The sequence below is a fragment of the Pipistrellus kuhlii genome, unplaced genomic scaffold (assembly GCF_014108245.1).
Source record: "Pipistrellus kuhlii isolate mPipKuh1 unplaced genomic scaffold, mPipKuh1.p scaffold_m20_p_16, whole genome shotgun sequence".
Classification (NCBI taxonomy): Eukaryota; Metazoa; Chordata; class Mammalia; order Chiroptera; family Vespertilionidae; genus Pipistrellus; species Pipistrellus kuhlii.
In genome coordinates this window covers 28,013,713-28,040,530 of record NW_023425471.1, presented here as the reverse complement: position 1 = coordinate 28,040,530, position 26,818 = coordinate 28,013,713, and the positions used below count along the sequence as shown (strand labels likewise).

The 26,818-nt window shown below is 41.6% G+C and overlaps 1 protein-coding gene across 1 annotated transcript in view; it reads right to left on the bottom strand.

Annotated features, from left to right (window-relative positions):
* Positions 1–4,253: 4,253 nt before the first annotated feature.
* MSN (moesin) overlaps positions 4,254–26,818 on the bottom strand; it is a 73,776-nt gene continuing 51,211 nt past the window's right edge. The window contains exons 3-13 of the mRNA XM_036439914.2: positions 20,123–20,218; positions 18,325–18,599; positions 17,099–17,182; positions 16,221–16,367; positions 15,144–15,240; positions 12,128–12,291; positions 10,135–10,265; positions 9,719–9,879; positions 8,393–8,485; positions 7,595–7,819; positions 4,254–6,421 (exon numbers count right to left, since the gene is read on the bottom strand). Coding sequence (XP_036295807.1) covers positions 6,257–6,421; positions 7,595–7,819; positions 8,393–8,485; positions 9,719–9,879; positions 10,135–10,265; positions 12,128–12,291; positions 15,144–15,240; positions 16,221–16,367; positions 17,099–17,182; positions 18,325–18,599; positions 20,123–20,218 — 1,638 coding nt within the window. The 3' untranslated portion in view covers positions 4,254–6,256. The remainder of the gene's footprint in view (positions 6,422–7,594; positions 7,820–8,392; positions 8,486–9,718; positions 9,880–10,134; positions 10,266–12,127; positions 12,292–15,143; positions 15,241–16,220; positions 16,368–17,098; positions 17,183–18,324; positions 18,600–20,122; positions 20,219–26,818) is intronic.

Sequence of the window (26,818 nt, the reverse complement as noted above, 5' to 3'; positions counted from 1 at the left end):
GAGGTGACAATGTCTGATAAAAAGTAGAGCTAGTGAATTAACCAATTTGTAAATATCTTTTTGTTATAATCATTAGAAAAGAGGCATCTTGGACATGGAGCTATTGAACCATTTCAGAAATGGACATCAGGACTTGTTCATGCGAGGGGTGTGTGTGGATGTGTTCATATTCACATTGTGGTGATAACCACAGATGTGCATGCACCTCTTTAGGCTATGCTATAGGAATTTGTTGTTAAGTACTTCAGTCAAAACTTTCTTCCTTGCTGAAACCGGTTTGGTTCAGTGGTAGAGCGTCAGTCTGCGGGCTGAAAGGTCCCGGGTTCGATTCCGGTCAGGGGCGTGTATGTTGGCTGCGGGCACATCCCCGGTGGGGGATGTGCAGGAGGCAGCTGGTCAATGTTTCTCTCTCATCGACATTTCTGGCTCTCTGTCTCTCTCCCTTCCTCTCTGTAAAAAATCAATAAAATATATTAAAAAAAAAAACACTTTCTTCCCTGCTAATATTTAAAATTATAAATCATAATTTTCTTATAGAAGCATTATACTTTGTGTACTCTTGCTTTGGGTCTCATTTTTAATTTGGGTCTCATTAAGAGAACGCAATATTTTAATTATAACCTTGTGAATATCTTTTATCTAGAGGTCTGTTGCTATTTTTGTCCTTTATAAATTTTTTTCACCAAGTAAGGCAGAATTACATTTTCTTCCAGATTGAGTTGGTGTAGGGTATTCTTGGTTATCAAAATACTCATAGCTCTGGGACTTTGAAATGGTAAATATTCATGATGTGTGAGAAAGCATGATACATAACTATACCATCTTAATTACATTAAAAATGAAAGCTTAACTGTGTAGATAAACAGGACTTAGAAGGACCTGTCAGACTGTAAACAGCTTGTGATTATGGGTGGCTTTATTTTTGCTTGTGTTTTTCAGTTTCCTATATATGCACATGTTAACCTCGAAAAAACAAATGTTAGTTTAAAGCCTAAAAAAAAAAAAAAAAAAAAAAAAAAAACCCAGAAGTTTTAATCAGTAATTCTGATACTAAAATTTGAAAACCATTGTTCAAGGTATTTTCTAACTTTTGCAGTGAGGGAGCCACCTGTTTTTTCTTTCCTTATTGAGTTGTAATTTACATAAAATGGGATTTTTTTTTTACAAGTTTACATCCTGTAACCCCCACACAAACCAAGGCTATTTTCGACCACAGAAGGTTATCATGTACCCATTTCCAGTCCATTCCTCCCACCCCAGCTCCAGACAACCATGTCTGCCCTAGAATTCCATGTAATGATAATTATACAATGTTCTCTTTTGTGTCTGCCCTTTTTTGTACTATCTAATGTGTTCATTTACTTCCATTGCTGAGCAATATACCATTGTATGAATATACTGTAGTTTTGTCCATTCTCTAGTTGATAGGTATTTTTTTAACATATATTTTATTGATTTTTCACAGAGAGGAAGAGAGAGGGATAGAGAGTTCGAAACATCAATGAGAGAGAAACATCCATTAGCTGCCTCTTGCACACCCCGTACTGGGGATGTGCCCACAACCAAAGTACATGCCTTTGACCAGAATCAAACCTGGGACCCTTCAGTCCGCAGGCCGACGTTCTATCCACTGAGCCAAACCGGTTCCGGCTATTTTTTTGTTCCCAGATTGGAACTACTAAAAATAATACTGACATTTCCTTTGGTGGACAGAAGCACTCATTGCTCGTGGATATATATCCAGGAGCACCTCTCCCTTTTTAATTAAATATATTTTATTTTTAGATCATTATAGATTCACATGAATTTATAATAAATAATAGATCTCATGTACCTTTTACTCAGTTTCCCCCAATGGTAACATCTTGCAAACTATACTCCAATATAACAACCAAGATATTGACATTGATACAGTCAAGATAAGAATATCACCACAAGGATTCCTCATATTATTCTTATAGCCACGCCTACTTTTTACCCTTCACCCCCTTTCCTTAACTACTCATAACCTGTCTTATTCTCCATCTTTATAACCCTGTCATTTCAAAAATGGAGGATTTTGAGAAGTGGATAACAATGTTAAAGTGGCTTAAAAGAACACAAATTTTATTTATTACCTAGAGGTCAGATAGAAGTCCAAATTAGGCTTAAATTTAGCTTAAACAAAGATTTTGGCAGTACTGTGTTCCTTCTGGAGTTTCTAGAAGAGAATCTATTTCCTTGCTTTTCCCAGTTTCTAAAGGCTACTTGCATTCTTGTCTTATGTCCTTGTCCTTCATCTTCAAAGCTAGCAGCATAGCATCTTCAAACCTGATTCTGATGCTCTCTCATCACTTAAGGACTCCTGTGATTGCAATGGGCCCACTTAGATAATCCAGCATCATTTCCCTATCTTAAAATCCATAATCATATCCCCAAGTCCCTTTTGTCACATAAAGTAATGTATTCATTAATTAGAACATGGATACCTTTGTGAAGCCAATATCTGCTTATCATATCCATCTTCCAGGAAGAAGAAAGTCCCTCTGTCTTCCTCTTTAATAAAATAATAAATTATAAAGCTACTCCTAGATAGCCCCACATACAAAGCATACAAAAGATATCTTCTGGTTGAAGTTAGAGGGGACTTAAAGCTTCTTCATTACACAATACATCCAAAGTTGGGACAATCATAGCAGAAATTCATAATACCCTCTCCTATACTTAAGTTCTAGAGCAGTGTCTCCCAAAGTGTGGTATGCTTACCTCCAGGGGTATGGGAAGAGTTTGGTGGGGGTACCCATTGCACCAGAGTTTGGTGGGGATATGCACTGCTTCGTGCTTAGCTGTGCCTAATTCTATGTTCTCATGAGTACCAGGGGTACTCAGCATTATGAAAAAGTTTGGGAAACACTGTTCTAGAGCCTTAGAATTCTATTTGCCTTAAAATTGAAGTATATCCTATTCCCAATGCATGCCCATCTTCTGTTGGGAATGGTAGGGAGAAAATATAGCATAGTGGTTAGGAGCATAGGTTCATGAACTAGACTGCCCGTGTTCATCCCCTTACTCTACTATTTCTAATCTCTATAATCTTGGACAAATTAATTCATCTTATTGGGCCTCAATTTCTCCACCTATAAAATGGGATAAAATATTCTTATGTTCAGAGCAGTGGGTCCCGAGTTTTTCTGTACCTTGTAACCATCAAATACTATACTGAAGCATAATTATAACTTGATCTGAGGAAATGATCTGGCTTCTGAATCTTTAAGATTCTAATGTGCAGTCAAGTTTGGAACCTCTGCCTCAAAAGGTTATTGTAGACAAAAGGAATTTAGACTTAAAGAATATGTAATTCACTTTTCCTTGTAAGTACTGGCCCATCAAAAAGGGCTGGTGAGAGAGTGTGCCAGGTTCAAAATGTTCTGGAAGGCTTATCTGAGACTCAATTTCCTCACCTTCAAAATCAGGATAATCATATATAGGCAACAAAGTTGACGTGTTTTATAAACCATAAATACTGCCTAGCAGTTTTTGTACATACATAACAACCCACCCACTGTCACTTTATACCCAACTCTACACCACCTTTTGCTCAAGGCAAGTTATTTGACCTTCATTGGCACTTCAATAAATGTAGTAGTAGGTCGGCAAGCCTAGAGGCCTTGCTGACAAGGAAGCAGGACAGGACTTGACCACAGGAATAGTAGTTCAGAGATACAAACCATCCCTCAAAACAGCCCAAGGAACGTTACATTGACCATGTGCAGGGTCTACCTACACAAGAAAAGTAGGCCTGAAGCTGTGAAAAGGACATAGGCTACTAAGCCAGACAGTCCTGTGCCCTTGGGCAGTAATTCTACTTCTTCACGGCCATTAGTTACTCTATAAAATGAGGATAGCCGGAACTGGTTTGGCTCAGTGGACAGAGCATCGACCTGCAGACTGAAAGGTCCCAGGTTTGATTCCGGTCAAGGGCATGTACCTTGGTTGCGGGCACATCCCCAGTGGAGGGTGTGCAGGAGGCAGCTAATGGCTGTTTCTCTCTCATTGATGTTTCTAACTCTCTATCCCTCTCTCTTCCTCTTTGTGAAAAATAAATAAAATATATTTTTTAAAAATAAAAAATAAAATGAGAATAGTCACATCCATTCCCCATAGGACTGAAGTGAGAATGAAATGAGACCAGGGATTGTGGTCTACAGAGTGCAAATTACAGTGAAGTGTCTTATAGTCACCCACTCATGCTAGAAAGAAACATCAAGTCACAGTGAAGTCTTCCTAAATTTTATTGGCAATGAAAGAGAACATGGGTTGAGCATAAACCCCTCCAAAAAAAAAAAACAAAAAACAAAAACACAAAACAACAACAACAAATTTTAAAAACCTCAAAAATACATATCCCAAAACCTGAATACAAAATCTAACTTTTCTCCCCAGCCTCTCTGGGGGTGGGTTACTGATCTTAAGGCAGCTAGATTGCCCCACAATTCCAGGTTTAAATTTAGCCAATCTACAGCATATTACCAAGAAAGTGTCAACATAATTCACAGCAATGCACATAAAACTCCCCAAGGTCAGGCGGAAGTAAGGAAAAGTGGGGAGGGGTCAAAGCCATGAGTTCTGGGCTAGGGACACTGCATGCAGGGACAGTATGCCCCTTATGGACCAAACTTTGAGGAGAAGGAAAAAAAGGAACAATAAAACCAAATGTGAAGTACTTTAAGAAGGATTGTATGACCTACAGTAACAGGTGATATCACTAATACTGAAAGCCCCTTATACTAATGTTTCTGGAAAAATATTCTTTTATAATATAGTATATGATTCCCAGGTGTAGGAGTGGTAAGGGAATTTGGCCAAAATGACTCTGCTCCGACCTTCAAAGGATTAATTAGCAAGACATTCAGAAATTAATATTGAGTTGATGCCACTAGAATGTATAATACTGGTAGAATAAAAAAAAAGGACACTCATGCAACAGAGTGAAGGAAGAGGCTACTCCTAGCTGAGAGTCAGGGGTAGGACTGTGAAAGGCCAGAGTCCCCAATAGTTTTCTGGTTTACAGCTCTAACGGACAGCACAGCTGGTAGCAAGATCTGGGTTAGAGGTTTGTTAAACATAGGCAAGTCCCAGTCTCCAGCTTGGAGATAGGTGACAGGAAGGGCTATTAGGCACATGATGGAGTCAAGTAAACTGGGTTCCAGGCCATGGACTTCTCTTACCACACTCAGCTTCTTCTATCCACTCACCAATTGGCATCAACATCTAGAGCTCACCATACCAAGGTGTGTGGCCCAAGTAGCCCTGGTAAGAGAAGTGGCTTGGGAAAATATGGCAGGGAAAATATGGAAGCCAGGTGTGAATATTTCCTCCCTCTGGCAAGTCCTAGATAGTACTGTGTGAGTTTTTGGGTAACTACCCTACTGTTTTACAGGAGGGGATTTGAATGAGGAGAAGCAAATCCCAAGAAGGGAGGAGTAACCCAGAATAATAAGGGATACTTGGGCCCATGGAGATAATTTGAAACAAGCCTAGGCTCCCATATAACCTTGGGGAAAGGATCTTCTATCCAGCCTTGCCTGGACAGAATGGCAAATAGCCTTCTAAGATGTTAGTAAAGTCCCTTGAAGGCACTGTCTTCCCCACCTCAACCTAGGGAAAAACTGAGTCCCTGAAGTGAAGGACAAGGCTTATCGGGACTGAGTTTGTAACAGGCCCGATCTGGGAGGTAGAGAGAATAACTGAACATCTTTAAAGCCTCTAATCATTATAAAGCCTAAATAACTCTAGAAGTAATGGGCACTTGACATCATAGAGCATGTAGCCAGGGCCCTGTCTCCTTTCCCAAACCCTGTAATGCTCCAATTCATCAAATCACAGGACCCTGAAAAGGAAGGGAGTGGTGGGAGTTACTAGTAGTTTTCAATCTACTCAACAATTGACACCAAGAGAACAACAGTAAATGTAGGGAAGTTTCCCAGATCAAGTGGGAAGTGCCTCTGAGCTGTAGGAGTGGTCTGTTTTAGCAATTTAGATTGAATGGGACAGAGAGGGAAAAGAGGTTCCCATTGGCACCAAGGTGAGCTATTTCTCTGCCCAGGGAAATAAATGGGGCTGAGGGACTAGGGTTTGTTCCATGGCTACAGTGAACACTTTGCATGACTCCAGGGCTGCTCTAGTTAGTGGCTCCAGCACAGTGTGAGTTAGGCGAGAGTATAGGAGTCTGGGGGCAAGGAAGAAGGGAGGAGGGGTCTCTAGAGGCTAGGTGCCATTACATGGACTCAAACTCATCTATGCGCTGCTTGGTATTGCCCTGCCGGATCTGGCGCAGGGTCTTGTATTTGTCTCGGCCCAGTCGCATGTTCTCAGCATGGATCATGTCATTGGCTGTCTTCTTGGACTCATCGAGAGCATTGGCCAGCTCTGAAGTAAGGGCCTATGAGGATGCATAGGATGAGAGGTTAATGGTTTCCTCTAATTTTACCTCCCTTTATTTAACCAGTTTTTCCCCTTTCCTTCTCCTCTCTCCCGTTTCCTCCCTTCCTCTATCCCTCTATCTCCCTTCCCCCTCTCTCCTGTCTCCTGCCTTCCCTCCTTGTCCCCGCTTTTTACACACACCCACGCACATTTTTGAGAGACTTTTCTAGCCCTGTTAGGATTGCAGTGGTGCAAGAATAAAAAGGAAAACACACACACACACACACACACACACACACACACACACACTTAGGGGGCCAATTGCAATTAATGACAAATATTCCCTGAGAGTAGAACAATGTACCAAAGATTCAAGTATAGAAATTGTGTCAGTTAAGTACTTCTTCTTTTTTAAAAAAATTAATTTAGTACTTCTTAAATATAAGAGGTAAACAGAGTATAGGTGGAGGATTAGAAAAAACAAGAGGAAGCTCAGGTTCTGATTAATAAATAAAGAGGTGGCCCTTGCTGGCATTTCTCAGTGGTTAGAGCTTCAGCCTGTGCACTGGAAGGTCATGGGTTTGATTCATCGTCAAGTGTATGCACCTGGGTTGCAGGTTCAATCCCCAACCCAGTCAGTGCATGTGGAAGACAACCAATTGATGTTTCACTCCCTCTCCCCCCTCCCTTCTTTTTTTAATCCTCACCAGAGGACATGTTTTTTTTTTTTTTTTATTGATTTTTATTTTTTAGAGAGAGAGTGGAAAGGGATAGAGAGAGAGAAATATCAATGTGACAGAGTCACATCAATTGATTGCCCCCCACACCTGACCGGGGATAGGGATTAAATCAGAAACCAACGTACATGCCCTTGACTGGGAATCGAACCTGCTCTAACCACTAAGCAATTGGCCAAGACACTCCACACCCCCTTTCCCTTACATTCTCTCTAGAAATCAATGGAAATATATTCTCACTCCTTATGTGAGGATTATAAATAAATAAACAAACAAATAAATAAGAGGTACCTCTTATTGAGTCCCTTACTTGAGAAAGGCTCAGATTCCCATATAGCCTTGAGACAGGCTGCTCCACCTACCAAACCCCTCCCTGCCATTAAGATCTAGGGAAGACCATTGGCTACTAAATCAATACACATAGTCTCCTTGATTCTTTGGCCCTGTTTAGATACCTTCAGGTGCTTCTGCACACGCTCATTCTTCTCTGCTTCAGTGGTACGTTCCTCCTCACTGCGGTCCTTGGCCATGGCATCAGCTCGCAGGTCAGCACTGGCCTCTGCCCCATTCTCATCCTGCTCATCCTGATCATTTTCAGCAGGCTCTGCCACATGAGGAGTACTCATGGCAGTCTTCAGCTCGGCACGGGTCTTCTCCAAGTCTTCTTGTACCATCTGAGCCTGTACAATAATGGAGGGAGAGATGGACAAGCAATCAGAACAAGCTAACTCACAGCATCCTATGCATGCCTAGAATGGCCTAGCAGAGGCAGGCATCAGGTAGACCAAGTCATTTTGTCTGCTTAATCCTTAGTTTCCTCAACTACATAACAGGAGCTATTGTATCAATTTCCCTATAGCAGTGGTTGGCAAACTCATTAGTCAACAGAGCCAAATATCAACAGTACAACAATTGAAATTTTTTTTGAGAGACAAATTTCTTAAACTGAAACTTCTAATGCCACTTCTTCAAAATAGACTCACCCAGGCCATGGTATTCTGTGGAAGAGCCACAGTCAAGGGGCCAAAGAGCTGCATGTGGCTCGCAAGCCACAGTTTGCCTACCACAGCCCTAGAGTATTGAAGAATTCTGGGAAGTCATTTGAGAAAGTCTTGAGCTCCTTCTCCCATAATGCCTGCTGTCAAGGAAGGCTTGAAATGGGAAGGAACCCAAACCTAAGAAATCTATGGAACTGGAATCTCTGCATGTGTTACCCCTTCCCACAATGCTTTGCTCTGGGCACTCTGTCTTACCTTCTGCTGCCATTCTACAGCCTCACTCTCTTTCTTCTGTCGGGCCATCTCCAGCTGGGAGATCCGAGATGTCAACTCTGCCATTTCCAAGGCCTATGGATAAATTGGAAGCTTGTGAGAGCTAGGCTTTCTTGTGTCTTAGGACCCAGGTCCCTTTAACCCCAGTTCTCCTGGGGAATCAATGAGGAACCTGCTGCTCCACCTGGACTTGCTTGCTGTCCTGGAGGCTCTTTTTACCACTCCTTCTCCAGGAATCCCAGAAGATCACTCATATTCTCAAACTACTATAGCACTCTAATAACTTCAAACCATTTCATTATAAATCAGAGTTCCAAACCTAAAGTATAGACCCCCCCTGAAAACAAATAGGATATCATCTGTCTCTTCCTCACCTTTCCTGCTCTCCAGTCCTTCCCATCCCTCAGCCCTCCCCCTCTCAGTATTGCCCACAGTGCATTAGAGACCATTGTGTCACTTCCTGAAGTGGCAGACCCTTTATTGTTATCCTAGAATGTTGAGGGCTCCACTAAGACTCTTCCCAGATCAAGTATAGAAAAGACACTCTAGTATTACAAGGTGATCTGAACAAGGGGTAAAAGCTTACGCCTTCACACCTTGGGCCATTTAACACACTGAGTTTGTGATACCTTCACACCTTGAGCAAATCTAGAGAAAGCTTCCCCATGAGAAGTAGGTCTTAGTTTCCTGCATTCCCATTGCAAATAGCAGTGTGGACAACATATATCAAGGAATTTGGGTCACAGATTGTTAACTTCTGAGTCACAGAACCCTGAAAATTATTAGTAAAGTATTGATTTTCATCTTCCCCTCCTGAAAAATGTATAAGCACATAGTATTACATGTGATTTTAGGGAGCAAACCCTTCAGAGAGGCCAAAAAGGGTTCTCATTGTTAATCACAACTGTGAGACCTTTGGGAAGTCTCTTAAACCTCTCTGAGCCCTAATTTCCTTATCTGAACATATATTCCAATATGGGTAATGCCATAGGGATTTTTGGAAGAGGAATAAGAAAATAAGGAAAAAGGGAAAGTTGTAACACATTAGGTAGTCAAGTGGGAATCCCTTCACTTCTTCCTCTCTTTCCTTTGTCAACTCATCAGCTCAGATCCCCAAGGGATAAGAAAATAGAATAAAAGTAAGGGTTAGTTAGGGAAGACTGTTGCAAAGGTATCTGGTCCACACCAGTGACTTCTCAGCTTGCTTCTGAATGAACTATTTGCTTGAGGCTCTGCTGGAAAGAGCCAGTAGTCAGACAGGGACAAAAAACTCAGGTCCTTCAATCCCAGCCCATTTTATAGTTTTACCAGTTGTTCCTGGGTCTTCTTCTGGTCCCGAGAAGCCTGCAGGAGAGCCAGCTTGGCCTCTTCAGCTTCTTGACGCTCTTTGGCCAGTTTTTCAGCCTCACTCTGGGCACGTTTCCGCTCCTGTTCAAGTTCCAGAGCCCTGCGGGTCTGTTCTTCCAGTTCTTGGAAGAGAAAATGGGGGAAAGGAGGTGAAGAGTGCAGAGATAAGAGACACCTATCTTCTTTCTTAGAAATGTTTCATACTAGGGCACAGCTGGCAAAAAGCTCTGGACACTCTTTTCCTATCCCATGCTTTATCAATTCTGTAGCCATATAAGGATTATGTGGCCTGAGTCTGCAGCTCAGGCAGAAGGGTCTCCAGATCATAGAGTTAGGCTCTGGAAAAACCAGCTCTCCAAGGTGTCACCAAGTCTCACCTTGCTGAGCCTTCTTAGTCTGTTCCTCAATCTGCTTCAGCTTCTCCATTAGTTCCTCCTTCTCTCGTTCAATCTTCTCCTTCTCCTTTTCTGCCATCTCACGCTTCTTCTTCTCATTTTCCAGCAGAGCACTAGGAAAGGAGAAAGAAGGGATTAAACAGGAGGCTCTTAAACATGGATGCACTGGGATCCCCAAGATTCCCAGGCCCTGGACCCTCAGCCCACTCCCATTTAACACACTGAGTTTGATGACTCTTCCTTATCTCCACATCCTTATCTTTATAGCATACGTAGTTCCTCATGGGCCAGTGCACTCAAGGCCCAATCAGTTTGTCCAAGGCTCAGGAGATCCAACCTGAACTTTCAGCTCTGCCACTAACTAGTTGGTAACCAGTGGTTAACCTTAACCATGTCACTTCTTTACACTTGTTCTCAGTACTCCTATATGTAAAATGGCCTATTAAGTTCTACCTTGGCAACCTCATGGAATTATAAGGAGATAAGGTTTTGTTCTGTTCTAGGATACTGTGCTTCAAGTGTGCTGAACTCTGTTTTAGGGCATCAGTCCTCAGGTCTGACCCTGCCAGTTCTCTGAAGCCCAACTCTAGATTCCTTTCCACCAGAATTTATTGCAAATCTAGAATAAATATTTTCTTTTCTTGTGCCAGCCCTGTTCCAGGACATCTTTTTTTCTCCCTTCGCTAGATGTTTTATCTTTCTCTGAGCCTTCAGAATACTTGATTATCCTTATTCCCAGCCCTCCTCTCTATTATTTTTATCCACAATACTTCTTACTATGAAAATTAATAAACAGAAACCTCATTTATAATGGAGTAAGGAGGCTAGAGAGAACTCTCAAATACTTGTCACTCAATGTATACTATTGACTCTAATAGGAAGAGACATACCTTGCATCTCATACAGGAAGTGATACTACTTTACTACCTCAGAGGGAAGAATAAAGGATTCCTCCTGGCCCAGTAACTGCTCAGCCAATGGGAGACTGCCATAACTCAGCCAATGAAAATTCATTCTTCTAACTTTCAGTTTCCTCTAATAGACTCTTTGTTTAGAACAGCCTTTTCGAGAAAAAAAAAAGTGTTTCTCCTCTTTGTTTCTCTGGACTTGCATATACTTCACCAATAAACTCCATGTCTTAAATTGCAATTCTTTGTATTTCCCAAATAAAGTCATTTTGCTGGAGAAATATCTAGTCATCTATTTAAGGTCAATTTTGCTATTTCACACACTGCATAATTTTCTTATTCTGTTTCTTCCTACTAGAGTGACAGATTCATGAAAGCAGGGATTTTTGTCTATTTTTCCCCACTGCTCAGTAAATATTTATCAAGTGAACGACTGACATAACATTTATACTTTGAACAGTTAGATGTATACTATTTTTCCTCTTTCTCCTACTAGACTGTGATGTCAGTGAGGGCAGATTTCTGCCAGATTCAGCTTTGTAAACTGTCCAATCTCAGCAATTTATATATATATATATATTGATTTCAGAGAGGACAGGAGAGGGAGAGATAGAAACATCAATGGAGAGAATCATTACTCAGCTGGCTCTTGCATGCCCCCTGCTAGGGTTAAAGCCCACAACCTGGGGGTGTGGCTTTGATAAGAATCAAACTTGGGACCCTTCAGTCTACAGACCAAAGCTCTATCCACTGAGCCAAACTGGCTAGGGCGTCAGCACTTTTTTAAAGAATAAATGTTAATCAGCTTAACAATAACCCACAACCTTCGGACCAACTCCTATGAGTCTCTGAAATCCTAAGCTTCTGATGTCTGCTTCTTGGAAGGGGTGTCATCATTGTACAATAGAGCTCATTCTCATTCTCTCTCTCTCTCTCTCTCTCTCTCTCTCTCTCTTCTCGGCCCTCCCCCTGTTGCAGGATGGCTTCATGTCTGTGCTGCTTTTAGCAGACTTGGCAACTTATTGATAGATAGGTTTCTTTGCCCTGGTCCTGGTTCCATCGCTTACCGCTCCATCTGCTTCTGGTGCTTCTCCTCCCGGGCTTGTGCCTTCATCTGCTGCACCTCAATGGTGTCTGGCTTGCGACGGCGCATGTATAGTTCATGGTTCCCCATGCACAGAGCCAAGATCCGTTTATTAATCCGCAGCCGGGGAGCATAGAAGACAAAGTCCTAGTGGGAGACCAGAAATTAGAAAAAGTTTGGAGGGTTAGATAAAGGTGAACTTCTCTAAGTCCAAAAGCACTAGAAAGATAATTAACTAAATGTTATATTAAATATGGTGAGGCTAGTTATCAGAGTGGTGACGTTACCTGCCCAGGGTCAAAGGGCAGTTTAGTGGCAGACCCAGTATTACAACCGAGGCTTGACTCTGAAATCAGTGCTCTTTGAACTAACCACAATTTCTTTCAAACTTTGCATCCTAAAAAACCTCAATCTAGTTCTAAGTCAGGAATTGATTTTATCTTCTAATTAGGAATGCTTTTGGTTATCAGGGGCCTCTTTTTGAGGCCCAATAATCCCTGCAAAGTACACTGATGAGTGTAGTATGTATGGGTGGCTGGACTATTTCTGTTATCTTCTAAAAGCATATTCTAGACCTATCCCCTTAAGTATTTTTTTTGAATAACAGGTTGTAAATACATACATGAATACATTAATCTCCTAAACATCAATTGTTTTGGTTGTTATTGTTTTCTAAATAAACCCTGGCTCTCAGCTGGCTTTATTACTTACTTTTTCTGGTGAAAGTTGTACATAACAGCAATAAACACAGAGAAAAATGAGAGAGAGAGAGAGAGAGAGAGAGAGAGAGAGAGAGAGAGAGAGAGAGAGAGAGAGAGAGAGAAATCCAGTGAGTTTGTGTTTGTTACCACAAATAACACTGGACCAAGCTGATGAGCTAACCAACAGGTTCTTTGCCACTGAACCTAAACTGCTACCATCTCACATAGCTTAGTATGCAGAGAAAGGGGCACAAGCTTTAGAGGTCAAATGATCTAGGTCAGGAGTCAGCAAACCTCAGCTTGTGAGCCACATGCAGCTCTTTGGCCCCTTGAGTGTGTCTCTTCTACAAAATACAATGTGCGGGCACGCATGTATAGTGCGATTGAAACTTCGTGGCCCATGCGCAGAAGTTGGCTTTCATCCTGGGAGAGTCTATTTTGAAAAAGTGGTTCTAACACCAAGCCACACTCAAGGGGCCAAAGAGCCCCATGTGGCTCATGAGCCGTGGTTTGCCAACCACTGATCTAGGTATTAATCACAGCTCTACCCTTTTTGGCTGTGTGATCTTAGGCAAATCATTCCATCTCTCTGACCTCAATTTTGTCGGTTATAAAATGGCTATGCTACTATCTACCGGATAGTGTTGCTAAGGGTTTAGGGAGACAATATATTGTATATAAAGTGTCTAGCAGGATGAGTTCAGAGACTTCAAGGCTGAAGAAAAATAGTTGAGGTCTCATGAGAGTATCTGGCTCAGCATGGTTTTCCTACCCTACTCCCAATCACCAGCTTTCCAGTCTTGTTAGCCACAGGCAACTGAGTATGTAAGATGTGTTTTGCAAGCACATTAAAGAAATGACTAGACCTAAATCACTTTTTTATTCTTGAGTTGCTTTGGAGAGAAGTTTTTGTTTATTTTTAATTATTTTCTTTATTGATTAAGGTATCACATATTTGTCCTCAACCCCCCATTCCAATCCCCCACCCCTCAATCATGCCCTCACCTCCCTATTGTCCTTGAGCACTGGTTAGGCTCATATTTGTGCACATAAGTCCTTTTGTTGATCTCTCCCTTTTATCCCCACCCTCCCTTTGAGGTCCAACAGACTGACCCATGGCTTTCTATCTCTGGGTCTATTCTTGTTCATCAGTCTATGTTGTTCACCATTTTTGTATTTTAGAAAATTAATTGTAATGCTATCAGCAAGACACCCATGAAAAACACACATGGTGTCAAAACAAGACAGAGGAAAATCATTTAGGCAAAAAATGAAAAAGGATCCCAAGTCAAATTTATAGAAAATATTCCTTTATTAACTTTTGGTCGAGAATATGTATGTATATTTTCAGAAAACAACTCTGAGACCATGTGGATTCTGGCAACAGAAAGGAATTCACAGGACTACTCCAACCATGAAGACAGAAGAGAAGCAGTCCACAGAGAGAGAGAAAGTTTTTTTTTTAAGATATGACTTTATTAATTTTAGAGAGACAGAAAGGTAGAGGTAGGGAGAGGGAGAGAAATATCGATGAGAGAGAAACACTAACATCAATTGGCTGCTTCCTGCATGCCCCGCTCTGGGGATGAAGTCAGCTACCTGGGCATGTGCCCTGGCCAGAAACCAAACTGATGACCTTTTGGTACAAAAGTTGGTGCTCAACCACTGAGCCACAGCTAGGCTGTAGAGGAGTCTTGAGAGGACATCAGAAAAGTTATACCAAAAAGCAAGTTTGGAGGATCATCTTTGGATCTGTTCTTCTCCTGCTCTGCCCTTTCTCCACAATTAAAGATAAATCAAGAATAGTGTGGAGCAAAAGTAGGTTTATAGTTGTGAGTACTCAAAACAAAGTTTATTCTTGAATTCTTATTAATTATTGTATTATTTTTCATATGAACAACTGTAAACCCACTTTTGCCACCTATATATGAACAGTTTCTACTTTCTGAGGCCTAGAGGCTTTAAAAGATCAGATAGGATATTCTCTTTGTTTCTACCCTGAGACCCAGGGCAGCAGAAGACAGTGTCTAAGAGGCAGCACTTAGACTGCCTATGGCTCTCCTTCACCCATGTTTCTCCTGAAACATAGGTAGTAGGGTGGCACAAGGCACCGGATGCCTCCTAACCATTTCTTGGCATCAGCATCCCTTTCCATCACCAACCTCCTTTTGTGCCTCCTGTACACACACACACACACACACACACACCAGAAAAGGGAGAGGAAACTATAATTAATGATTACTTCTAGTATTATCCATTGGCAAGTACGTGTTTTGGCCCGTTGGAGAAATCACTTACCGGGGCTTTTTTGTCAATGGGCTTGATGACAAATTTCTTGTCATTGAAAGAGATGTTCCTGATTTCACTCCAAGGAAAGCCTATCTTGGGAGTCAGTCTGTAGAAATGGAGACCAAGAACATCAGAACAAGGGCAAAACATGGACATAGAGGGTTGGTGCCTTGCCAATTTCTCCTTTCAGGAGATAGATTAATTGCCCGCTCAGCTAGTGTCATGACATGCCACCAGGTCAGTTTGTCAGTATTGAGACTGCCCAAAGGACCTCCCAATACTAAAACCAACTTAACCTTTGCCCCAATCTTTCAGATTTGTTTTATTATATGTTTTGTGTGACATTGTAATAGAACCTCCTCTCCTATTTAATTGGGACTCTTCTATCCAGATTATAAAAGTTGGGAAGAAAGTAAATAATGAGATCCAAGATTCAGAAGTTACATGGAACAATAATCTATTGATCTGCATCCTCACCAAGAGCAGACCAAAGGGGGAAAAATAAGCAAATGAGATAAGGTTGTAGAAAGCGAATTTATAGGCCAAAAGGCACTTACTCATTATACAGGGGTTGGATTAATTATAAATCCTGACAAAGTAGGTTCTAGGCCAGTGTTGTCCAACAGAAATATAATAAGAGCCACATATTCTAGTAGCCACTTAAAAATAGGTAAAAATAAACCTGTGAAATTAACTGTTATAACAGTTCATTTAACTAATTATATAAAAAATACTATCATTTACAAATGCAAAGCAATATTTCAAAAAATATTAATGAGACATTTTACATCCTGTTTTTGATACTAAGTTTTCAAAGTCTGGTGTGTAGTTTATGCTTACAGCACATCTCGATTCAGAGTAGCCACATTTCAAATGCTCAGTAGCCACATGTATTCATAGTAGATAGTGCAAGTCTAGTCAATATAAGATTTAAAGGCCCAAGGGAGTTTATGCAATTATCTGGGCTGGTCTAAACTAGGTAGAAAAGGAACTATCAAGGTGGGACCTAGGAGATACAATCTTACTCTCTGGTAATTGCTAAATGCCAGAGTGGCCCAAATAATCTAAGAGACTTCTGAGGTATACCTGTCATTCTGCTCATAGATGTTGAGACCCAGAGCATCCACTCCCAGCCACAGCTCTGAGCCTTTCTTGTTTTTGATGCTGAAGTAGTTCACACCATACATCTCCAGGTCCTGAGCAATCTTCAGATACTCCAGGACAGCATCCTCCCTAAACAACAGAGTGGGAGGTTATAGAAGGAAGCCTGTGAATCAGGCCTAGGGAGAGAGAAAGCCTATCTGCTCTGCATTTATGACAAGTATCTTGCCAACAGGGATGCAAAAGGGGATGGAAGGTAAGCAGATGATGGTAAATAGAGCACAACATGAAGCCTGAGGTCTGAAGTTCCCAATGGAAATAAGGGTAGGCTGAACCTTGCTATTTCCTAGCATGTTAGCTGCCATAGAAGCCTCTTTTATAGGCATGTTCTTAGCAGAGCCCAGATGGAATGCTGATGGCAAAACAACAAAATTTGTTCAACTAGAGAGCCCACAAGTGGTTTGCCATGAAAGAGCTCATTCTGCTTCTTTCTTGGGGAGGAGCCCCTGGTGGCCCACATGTTCCCAAGGGCCCCTCCATTTCATTATGGTCAAAACTACTTGGGCTATCTATTGCTATCATTCACAAAATAATATAGCTTTATACTATAGCTTCATATTGGTTCTGATTAGCCTTCTATTTCTAAATAACCCTGTATACTGTATTTCTCTCTTTCAATCTCTCTCTTTCTCTCTCTCTCTCTCTCTCTCTCTCTCTCTCTCTCTCTCTCTCTCTCTCTCTCTCCCTCCCTCCCTCCCTCCCCAACATCCTCCTGTGTTCCCCCAGTTCTCTGCCTCTTATGCCCCCAGAGCCATTCTCCTTGCAGGGGCAGTGGAAGCTCACAGTTGCTAGGTTAGGCTTACCTGAGCATGCCCCGATGCTCCTCATGCCACACCTGGATCCGTTCCTCCCACTGTTCCTTGTTGAGTTTGTGTTGCTCCAGGACTCTGGAAAGAAAATGGGTATTGAGTAGTTTAAAGCACAAAGCCAAAATTACAGGTGTTAAGGAAAATCTACTTATCTCTCTAAGGGTTTGATGCAAAGGGGCCCAAGCAGAGAGGTAATGTATCAAGAGTCTGTGCTGGTTTGTGGGGCTAAAAGTAGGGATGGGCCTCACAGGGGCATGCACACTCTCTTCTAGATCCTTGTGGAACCAGTAGTGTGTTTGTGAGAATATTGCTCAGGGATAAGATTAAAGTTTGTGGCTTTAGAACAGAGAACTGAGCCCAAATGGCTTTGGAAAAAAAAAAAAAAAAACAGGCTCAACCTCTCAGATCTACTAGATCATAAACAAGGTTTGTTTCAAACATACCATCTTCGACATCATGGCAGCAACTCATGAAGTCGCTGAGCAGAAAGGTGGAGTCTTTTTTCCAATCCAAAAAAGCTTATGAAAATGGTCATTGAATACAGTGGGGGGGCAGGGAGGGAGGGGATCCAGGGTTTAAAAATCAAGAGACTAGGATTCCAGGTCCAGCTCTGCTTCAAATGAGCTGTGAGATATTGAGCAAGTCAGAGCAAGTACCTTTGCACCTCTGTTTCCTTAACCAGGAAATAAGGATAATGCCTATCTTACTTATTTTGTGTATTGTTATGATGCTAAAACAAACACAATACATTTTTAGATCATTCCACTTTGAAGTTTATGAAAGCAAAAAGCTCTGAACACTGGTTATCAATATTAAAGGACTGTTTAAGCTACCATATCCCTGGCTTGCATAGTTCTCTCTCTCTCCCGCTATGAACCTGATATAAAAGGTTTAAATCAGTGAAAAGGATTGAGAAAAATGGAACCAGGGACAATAGAAAATCAATCCATCTCTGGTTCTCAATAAAAGAACCAGTTTCCAGGGTAATGAAGTTCTGTAATCAGGCAAACAGAATAGGGGGAGCTTTTTATTTTGAGAGCCCAAGAAACAACAGGGTATGGTACTATATGCAAATGTCTCTCTTAGACTACCATAACGTCATGGTCTTAAGACAGACCCTAGTTGGGAGCAACAGATCTGACAGCCCCTGTGTAATAGGAATTGGTCAGCCTTAGGCCACAGGCCCTCTGGCCAGGGCAGATAGCCAGACACAACCTTACCTCTGTGGCAGCAACTTGTCCCCTGCCAAGTAACCAGTCTTGTGAACTTCCTTATTGAAGTCACCATACTTGGATTGGACAGCATAGGAGGCCAGCAGCACAGCAGTCTCGGGTGGGCAGTAAATATCATCATTGAGAATGCCCTCCTTTACTTGCAGGAAGAACAGGCGCTGTGTGATATCCTGGATCAGTTCTTCAGATACATCTTCAGGGTAGAACTTGGCCCGGAATTTGAAGAGCAGGGGGCTTTCCTTCCGCACATCCTGGGCAGTCACCTGGGAGCAGCAAGAAGTTATGGATTCTCAAAAATAGACTGGAGTGGATGTAGGGGGGGGGGAGAAGACACTGAAAGGCCATAAATTTGGGTAATCCCAAAGAGCCAGAGAGAAACTCTCCTGGTAATTCAGAAAAGAGACACATTATTTTCATTGGGGAAATAATTACATGTCCACAATTGCTTTCTGATGGGGACTGGTACTTGAAATAAAGATGGCCAGGAGGTGTGTGAGGGTGGGCTGGAGGGAGTCAATGGGGGAAAGAGGGGACATATGCAATACTTTCAACAATAAAGAATTATTTTTCAAAAAGATGGTTATAAGCCCCAAAGCCACCATCATCTGACAAAATATCCAACTGCATGCAAATTCTAAGGGGATTCCTAAAAAAGCACCTCTTTTAAGGCTCTCCCAACTCCATAAATTAGCAAACTAAAGACCAAAATGCATGAATAAAGCCTGGGAATTGGTTAGGTAAGAGAACCCATTAGGGTGCCTTTTAAAGCCTGAAGTTGGCTCCCAAGGGTTCTACAATTGTCCAGCAAAAGTCTCCACTCTCGCCGAAACCAGTTTGGCTCAGTGGATAGAGCGTCAGCCTGCGGACTAGGAGGTCCCGGGTTCAATTCCGGTCAAGGGCATGTACGTTGCTTGCGGGCACATCCCTAGTAGGGGGTGTACAAGAGGCAGCTGATCGATGATTCTCTCTCATTGATGTTTCTAACTTTCTATCCCTCTCTCTTCCTCTCTGTGAAAAATCAATAATATATATATATATATATATATATATATATATATATATATATATATATTTAAAAAGTCTCCACTCTTTGGGAAAACAAAACACTGCCAGCCAAAAGTTGAGGCATCTATCTCCTAGATACAATTAGACAAACAAGTCATAGAACAGAATGGAGACCTCCAAGGATAAAGGCAGACTGTTTGAGGATATTGAGTTGAAGAATTGCCATGTTCCTGCAGAGTTGCTACTAAGAGGTAGAGAGCAGATCATCCCATTTGGAGAACAATTGAGATAGAAAATGAAGAAAGAACATTTATATGGAGTGAAGGTATCAGTTGACAGGTTGGAAAAGAGACAAGATGGGTTATGAGACCTTTGAAATTCCAGTTCAAGAGTATATGACTCTCTTTTTAACAAATTCCTAACCCCCTTGACTTTGAAAACAAACAAACAAAAAGATACCAATCTCCTCCTGAAGAACCACTAATGATTAAGATCTAGAAAATGTCAAAATTCAAGACAGAGCTTCTAGTAGGAAGGGAAAGACACCTTCCTTCTTGGACCCTGGCCATTCTTTCTATGAGAAATTATAGTGGAAACAGAACAAGATTACATTGGCTTAATCTTCTGCCCTTATTCTGATCCTATGGTCAACGGACTTCCCAGTGGAAAACACAGACCTAGGTGTTCTGGATTTGCCAGCTAGCATATGTTACCCACCCCTCCCCCGAGCAAGATCTGGAAAGGAATGAATTCCAAACCCAAGAGTGGGGTAAGCAGTTACCTTCTTATTGAGTTTCAGCCAAGTGGAGAAACCCTTAGTGTCCTGGTACTGCAGACCAAAGAACCAAACTTCCCTCAGGCCAATAGTTTTCACCACCTGGAAGAGAAAACACAAACAACCACTGATTGAATGCCTAGCTTGTACCAGACACAGAGGACACAAAAGTGGAACTCATTTGGTACCTTAGAGAATATAAGGTACCCAGGGTCTGGCAAGAAAATACACTTGAGCAACAGTCAAGAAGTGAGGTTAGCATCTATTTGTCCAAAGTGCTTCTGAGGTAGGGAATGGATCTTTTATAAGCACTACCACACCCCAATAACTTTTTATATATTATCCCCTTTAATTTTCCCAAGAGCCCTTTGATATAATTATAATTAGGCCCATTTTACAAATAGTGAAAGTAAAGTTCAGAAAAGTAAAGCTTCAGTTAGTCAGTAGCAGAGTCAGGTCTGTTTGACTCCAAACCTATTCAATTCTAGTGCTTTCTGTTATTCCCTCCCTCTGTTACGCCATGCAGCTTTCCACCCCCCATGATGGATTAAAAACTGAAGGTAGAGATTGTTGGCTTAACTCCTGCATCTTATTTTCCTGAGTTGCTCTTTTATCCTTAGCAACTAGGAATAATGCCCACACCCTTCAGACTGAGTCTTATTTACAATGCCCTAAGAAAGAATGCTTGAGGAGATAAAGCAGGGACTGTGATATATATACATCCAAAGCTGTGCTGTGTCTGGAAGCTCAGATGCCTCTTTACAGCCCTGATTAGAGCCCACTCATGATTTATATTACCATTCACACCGTGGGAATGAGGGTGGAAACTGGGTGAGTACCTCAGTATAGTAGCTGAGGAGCCCCCTGATGTTTTGGGCCCCTTGGCTGAGCAGTGGGAAAGAAAGGAAAGTCAGCCAGGAGAAGACAGGTTGGGTATGTTTTCAAGTCCCTGACATTAGCATGTTAATGGTTCTGGCAGGCAGTTGCACACCAGTATGCCTATCACTGTGGGTGAAGGTAATGAAACCTAGCCACATCCTAATGAGGTCTTGCTGGCATCAGGCAGTCTCCTTTTTCTCTCTCTCTTCTTTTTTTGGCAAGGTCAGAGGGAGGGTTGAAGGCAGTAGAGGGGTGAGATGAAGAAACTTACTTGGCAACAGAAATAGGAAACAAGGACACAGTGTTGCTGATGTCCTTCCCGTGAATAAATCACTATCTCCCCTCAAAACACACACATATACCTCCACTGTATCCACAAAGTTTCTACTATGCCTCCAAAGCCATGTCCCCTGGTCACTCTCAGAGCTTACAATCTATTCTAGAGCGTCAGAGGCCCCAAGAAAAAAGTAGTTCATATGTATTAAGTACCTATTATATGCCACTGAAAAACCTATTATCTCCATTTTATAAGTGAAGAAGCTAAGGTTTATTTATTTATTTTTTAAAATATATTTTATTGATTTTTTACAGAGAGGAAGGGAGAGAGATAGAGAGCTAGAAATGTTGATGAGAGAGAAACATCAACCAGCTGCCTCTTGCACACACCCTACCGGGGATGTGCCCGCAAGCAATGTACATGCCCCTGACCGACCGGAATCGAACCTGGGACCTTTCAGTCCACAGACTGACGCTCTACCACTGAGCCAAACCGGTTTCGGCAAGAAGCTAAGGTTTAGAGAGTCAATCTTTCTAAAACCGTAGAGCCTAGACTAGAATCCTGATGTGTATGACTCCAAAACCTCTACCCATACTACTCTACTATGCTTTCTCTCTTTTTTTTTTTAAATGTTTTTATTAATTTTAGAGAAGAAGGGAGAAAGGGAGAGATATAGAAACATCAATGATGAAGAGAGAATCATTGATCAGTGCCTCCTACACGCCCCCTACTGGGGACCAAGCCTGAAACCTGGGCCTGTGCTTCAACAGGGAATGGAACCTTTACCTCCTGGTTTATAGGTCGACATTCAACCACTGAGCAACACCGCTGGGCTCTACTATGCTTTCTTTTAATGACAAAGGCTCACAGGAACGTAAGATCCCTAGGGTTCTCAAGTGAGTAACTACTTTGTCGCTCTTTTAATCCATACATCCCAGCCAGATAATGAAATTTGACCATCTCTGTGTATAAATATGGTTTCCGGCTTTCCCGTCAGGCTCAGTCAACAACCACTTTGGAGATAAGCCACATTCCCATGTCATCAGCCTTCACTGCTCACTGGGGCAGTGAAAGTTGATGGTCTCACTTTTCATATATTAAAACAAGTGTCAGAAAATCTGAAAATCTCTCTTTTGTCTCCATTTTGCTGTGTGATCTCAAGGCAGCACATTTCCTTCTCTAGCCTCAGCTTCTCAATCGATCCTGCCTCCTCATCTACAATAAGTTGTGTTGCTTAAATGGGCTCTTTCTTCTCTTGAGCTTTATCATTCTATTAATTAGGTTTTCATAAATGACTAAGAAATGCAATCCTATTTATCCTTGTGTAACTAAGAGCATGTTTAGAAAATATAAGTTGGGGGTAAGGGTATAAGGCAAGATCAAAAGACTTCCGGGATTCAATGGCAAGGTGAGTCTAAGTCAATAAGCAGTAAGAATTGCCACCAGGTTTTAGGTGGAGAATACAAAATGTTCATGTTGAAATGTGACATTGGCTTTTCCACCCCCAGAGGATAGAGGGATAGTGTGTGGACAGGAAATATTGTTTAAAGCACCTCTTATCTCACCCTAGGTATAATAGGGATCAATTAAAAATTCTAATTATTTTCCATGTGGTTGCAGAAGATACAATCAGTAAGAAGTAAGTTCCAAGGAACAATTCAGCCCCAGGAGAAAAAGAAACCTACCAAAGATGCTGAAGATCAGGGATAGGATACTTAATGTGTGTGTGTGTGTGTGTGTGTGTGTGTGTGTGTGTGTGTGTGTGTGGTGGTGGAGGAGGGGGTTGAGGGGTGGTAGAGAAAACTCCACACGGAGCTGGTAGAGCAGCAACTGGCCTTTGCCTGTATCAATAGCCCCATTGTAGAGTCTCAGAGACCCCAGAATTAAAAGGGAGTTCAGCAGTTACAGACTATATAACCAGTCCCAGAGGTCCCAGGAGTGAACTTTTTAGTCTCTTTTTGCACCAGGTTGTCTGGTTCACTAGTGAGATGGGTAAAAGTGTGATGAGAGGCAGATTATGGGTGCCAAAATAGATCCAGGATCTGCAGTATCTCTGAGGAAAAGTTGGACAAAGTAATAATTAAGTGCTATAAAAATAGATTTCAGAATCAGTAGAGAATTTTTAATCTCTGTAAGCAGTGTCTTCCCTTATGAACACAGAGAAATGAGATGTATAAACATTTTCTACTTCTTTAGGCTCCAGCGCTTGAAGAGATGAGCAATGTCTCTCAGCCTACTGATGTCCCAAAGTGAGGTGGTAAGGTGTGTGTGTGCAGGAATTGGGATGGGAAGAAGGGAAGAAAATATGGTCTAAAATCAGAATTGAGGCTAAAAAAGTAAATAACAAAAGTATAAAACAGATGACCCTTTGACTGAAGGCTATAAGGAAATCTCAAGACTTGGAAATGAGGCCAAGCTTTGCTTGCTTTCAGGTGAGACGTCAACTGCAGAGGAAAGAGAAACCTCATTTTCTAGTGGGAGAGCATATCTAGATTCTGGTTCCAGGAATAATATCTGTAACTAGGATCCTATCCTTCTACTTTAAGAAGTGGCTCCATCCCTGAGGAAAAAAAAAAATCTTTCTTGGCTTCCTTTGACCCCAGACTGCCAGCTCATCTGGCCAGATACTAAATCTCATTCATCCTACAGCAATGTGTACCTCCTAGATTCAGACACATACTATAGGTCAGCGTTTTTCAACCGCTGTTCCGCGGCACACTAGTGTGCCGCGAGATGTTGCCTGGTGTGCCGTAGGTGCAGACAAGACAAGAATTTTATAATTTTTCACTATTTTGTTTACTTAATATTTCATAATAAAGTAATTATAAAATACTTTCTTTGTGTTTATTTGATTCCTATTCAAGAGAATTACTTTATATATAGTCAATATAGGCACAGAGTTAAATTTTTTAACATTTTCTAATGGTGGTGTGCCTCGTGATTTTTTTCATGAAACAAGTGTGCCTTTGCCCAAAAAAGATTGAAAAACACTGCTATAGGTAGTAGGGTTTCCGTTTTTAAGACATGGGTTGTGGATTACATTCAGCCCCACAATACAAATCCCTCAAAGAGACTCTGGTGCTCTATAGGGTTCAAGCAGCATAAAATGGAAAATTGGGACCCAGTGAGGGGGAGAGATTTGCCTCTGAGAAAATCTTCCCTAATTATCAGAACTACTTGGATGTAATAAAGAGCCCCCTTTTGACTCTCTTTCTTATGTGGAGGCTGCCTGTGTCTGAGGTCTGTGGAGGAAAGGGGAGATAAGGTCAATTCTGAAGCCTAGAGCACCTCCTCCCTATATACCCAATGCATCTGATTAAACAAATTAAGTGACAGAATCAGCCACTTCAGAAGCCCAGAACAGGGTCAGAAAGCAAGGCTGAAGCTTCAAGAGGAAAAGTGTATGAGGAATTATTTGCAAAACTGCATCAATGCCCAAACACCTGAAGCCTATTGAGATCCTATTACAGGCTTGGCAGTGACTACATCAGCCACCCACCTAAAAGCAAATCAATGCACAACTGTAAAGTTCCAGGAGGGGCTACTGCCATTACTACTTATGCTACTCCACAGTGCCTATGCTCAAATGGCCACCTGCTCTATAGCACAAAACATACTTGGCTAGAGTTCTAAGCTTAGGGACCAAACTTTCCTCCCCTCACAATGGGAATAGGCAAAGAAAAGGGAGGTCACAGAGGACACAGCTGACAAAAGACACTGGGAAATTGAAAATGGTATGTGGCTTGATTTAAGATATTATACCATTTCCTAGCTATCTGACCTTAAACACGCTATTTTTCCCCCTCTCTAAGCCTCAGTTCCTCATCTAAAAGATGGAGACATTACAATTGCAATAATAGATAGCCGTTATTCTATAAAATAAAATGCAAGAAAAAAAATGCTGCTGCCTTCAATATAGAGTCCACAAATCTTAAGGACTTTACTGAGACAGAAAAGCTACCTGGTTTCATGGCTCTCTCATCTGAACTTCAAGGGCAATTTTCACCTATTTATTTAGCCCTTAATAAGAATAACCAACATTAGGATCCCTGCTATGCACAAGGTACTTTGCTTATTTAGGGATTAAATAAACCACAAAAATCTCTGAGATTAGTGTGATTACCATTTTACTGAGGAAAGTAAAGTCCTAAGAGGTTAAATGAGCCATCCAAGTTCATACAGCTAAATAGAACAGCAATTTTCAACCAGTGTGCTGCAAAAAAAATTTTAAATATATTTTATTGATTTTTACAGAGAGGAAAAGAGAGGGATAGACAGTTAGAAACATCGATGAGAGAGAAACATCCATCAGCTGCCTCCTGCACACCCCCTACTGGGGATGTGCTTGAAACTAAGGTGCATGCCCTTGACCGGAATCGAACCTGGGACCCTTCAGTCTGCAGGCCAACGCTCTATCCACTGAGCCAAACTAGTTAAAGCAAGAATTTTTAAAATAAGCAAACCTGACTGTTTGGTCAGGGGCACTGACCACTTTTCCCTTCGATTGTCAAATTTAAAACATGACAACAGCCAACCCGACAATGCCATCCTGTGTGAATGAATCAAAGCTATACCTATTTTTGCCCTAGCTGGTTTGGCTCAGTGGATAGAGCATTGCCTGTAGACTGAAGGATTCCAGGTTCAATTCTGGTCAAGGCCATATGCCTGGGTTTCGGGCTCAATTCCCAGTAGGGGTCATTCAGGAGGCAGCTGGTCAATGATTCTCTCTCATCATTTTATCTCCCTCTCCCTCCCTGAAATCAATAAAAATATATCTAAAAACAAAACAACAAGAAACTATACCTCTTTTTGTCAGATTGGCAAAAAATATAGTGTGTGGTTTGTTTATGCTGTGCTCTGGAATTTTAGTAATGAGTTAGTGTGTGCCATGAGATGAAAAAGGTTGAAAATCACTGAAACAAGGAACAGAATTTGAAAACAGGGCCAACATCAAATTCCATGCTCTATTTACCATATCTATGTACAACCTGAGCTTCAAAGATGTTTCTTTAATTCTAAGTGGGGGAAGAGTTACATTTACTTTCCTTAAGGGCAGAGATTGTGTTTAATGGGTCAAGAGATCCTCCCTGAGACACAGTAGACTTTCAGTCAGTATTGAGTCAGTCAATGAATAGTTGAATGAATGGATGCTCTGAGATCTCACCTTTTTTCAAGAGCTTACCATCTTGAGGGAAGGGGGCAGAGCAGGTAAAGTTAGACTAGAGGCCCAGCTGGTGTGGCTCCATGGTTGAGCATCAATCTATGAACCAGGAAGTCATAGTTTGATTCCCGGTGAGGGCACATGCCCAGGTTGCAGGCTTGATCCCCAGTAGGGGGACATGAAGAAGGCGAAATCAATTATTCTCTCTCATCATTGATGTTTCTATCTCTCTCTCCCTTTCACTTCCTCTCTGAAACCAATAATATATATGTACATTTTTTAAGACAATTGCATTCTTTAAAACAAAGTTAGAGTAGTGGTAGAGCCCCTGGCTGGAAGGAGCCAAGCAGAGGTTTCTCCAAGTGGAATTCATGGTGGTAGCACT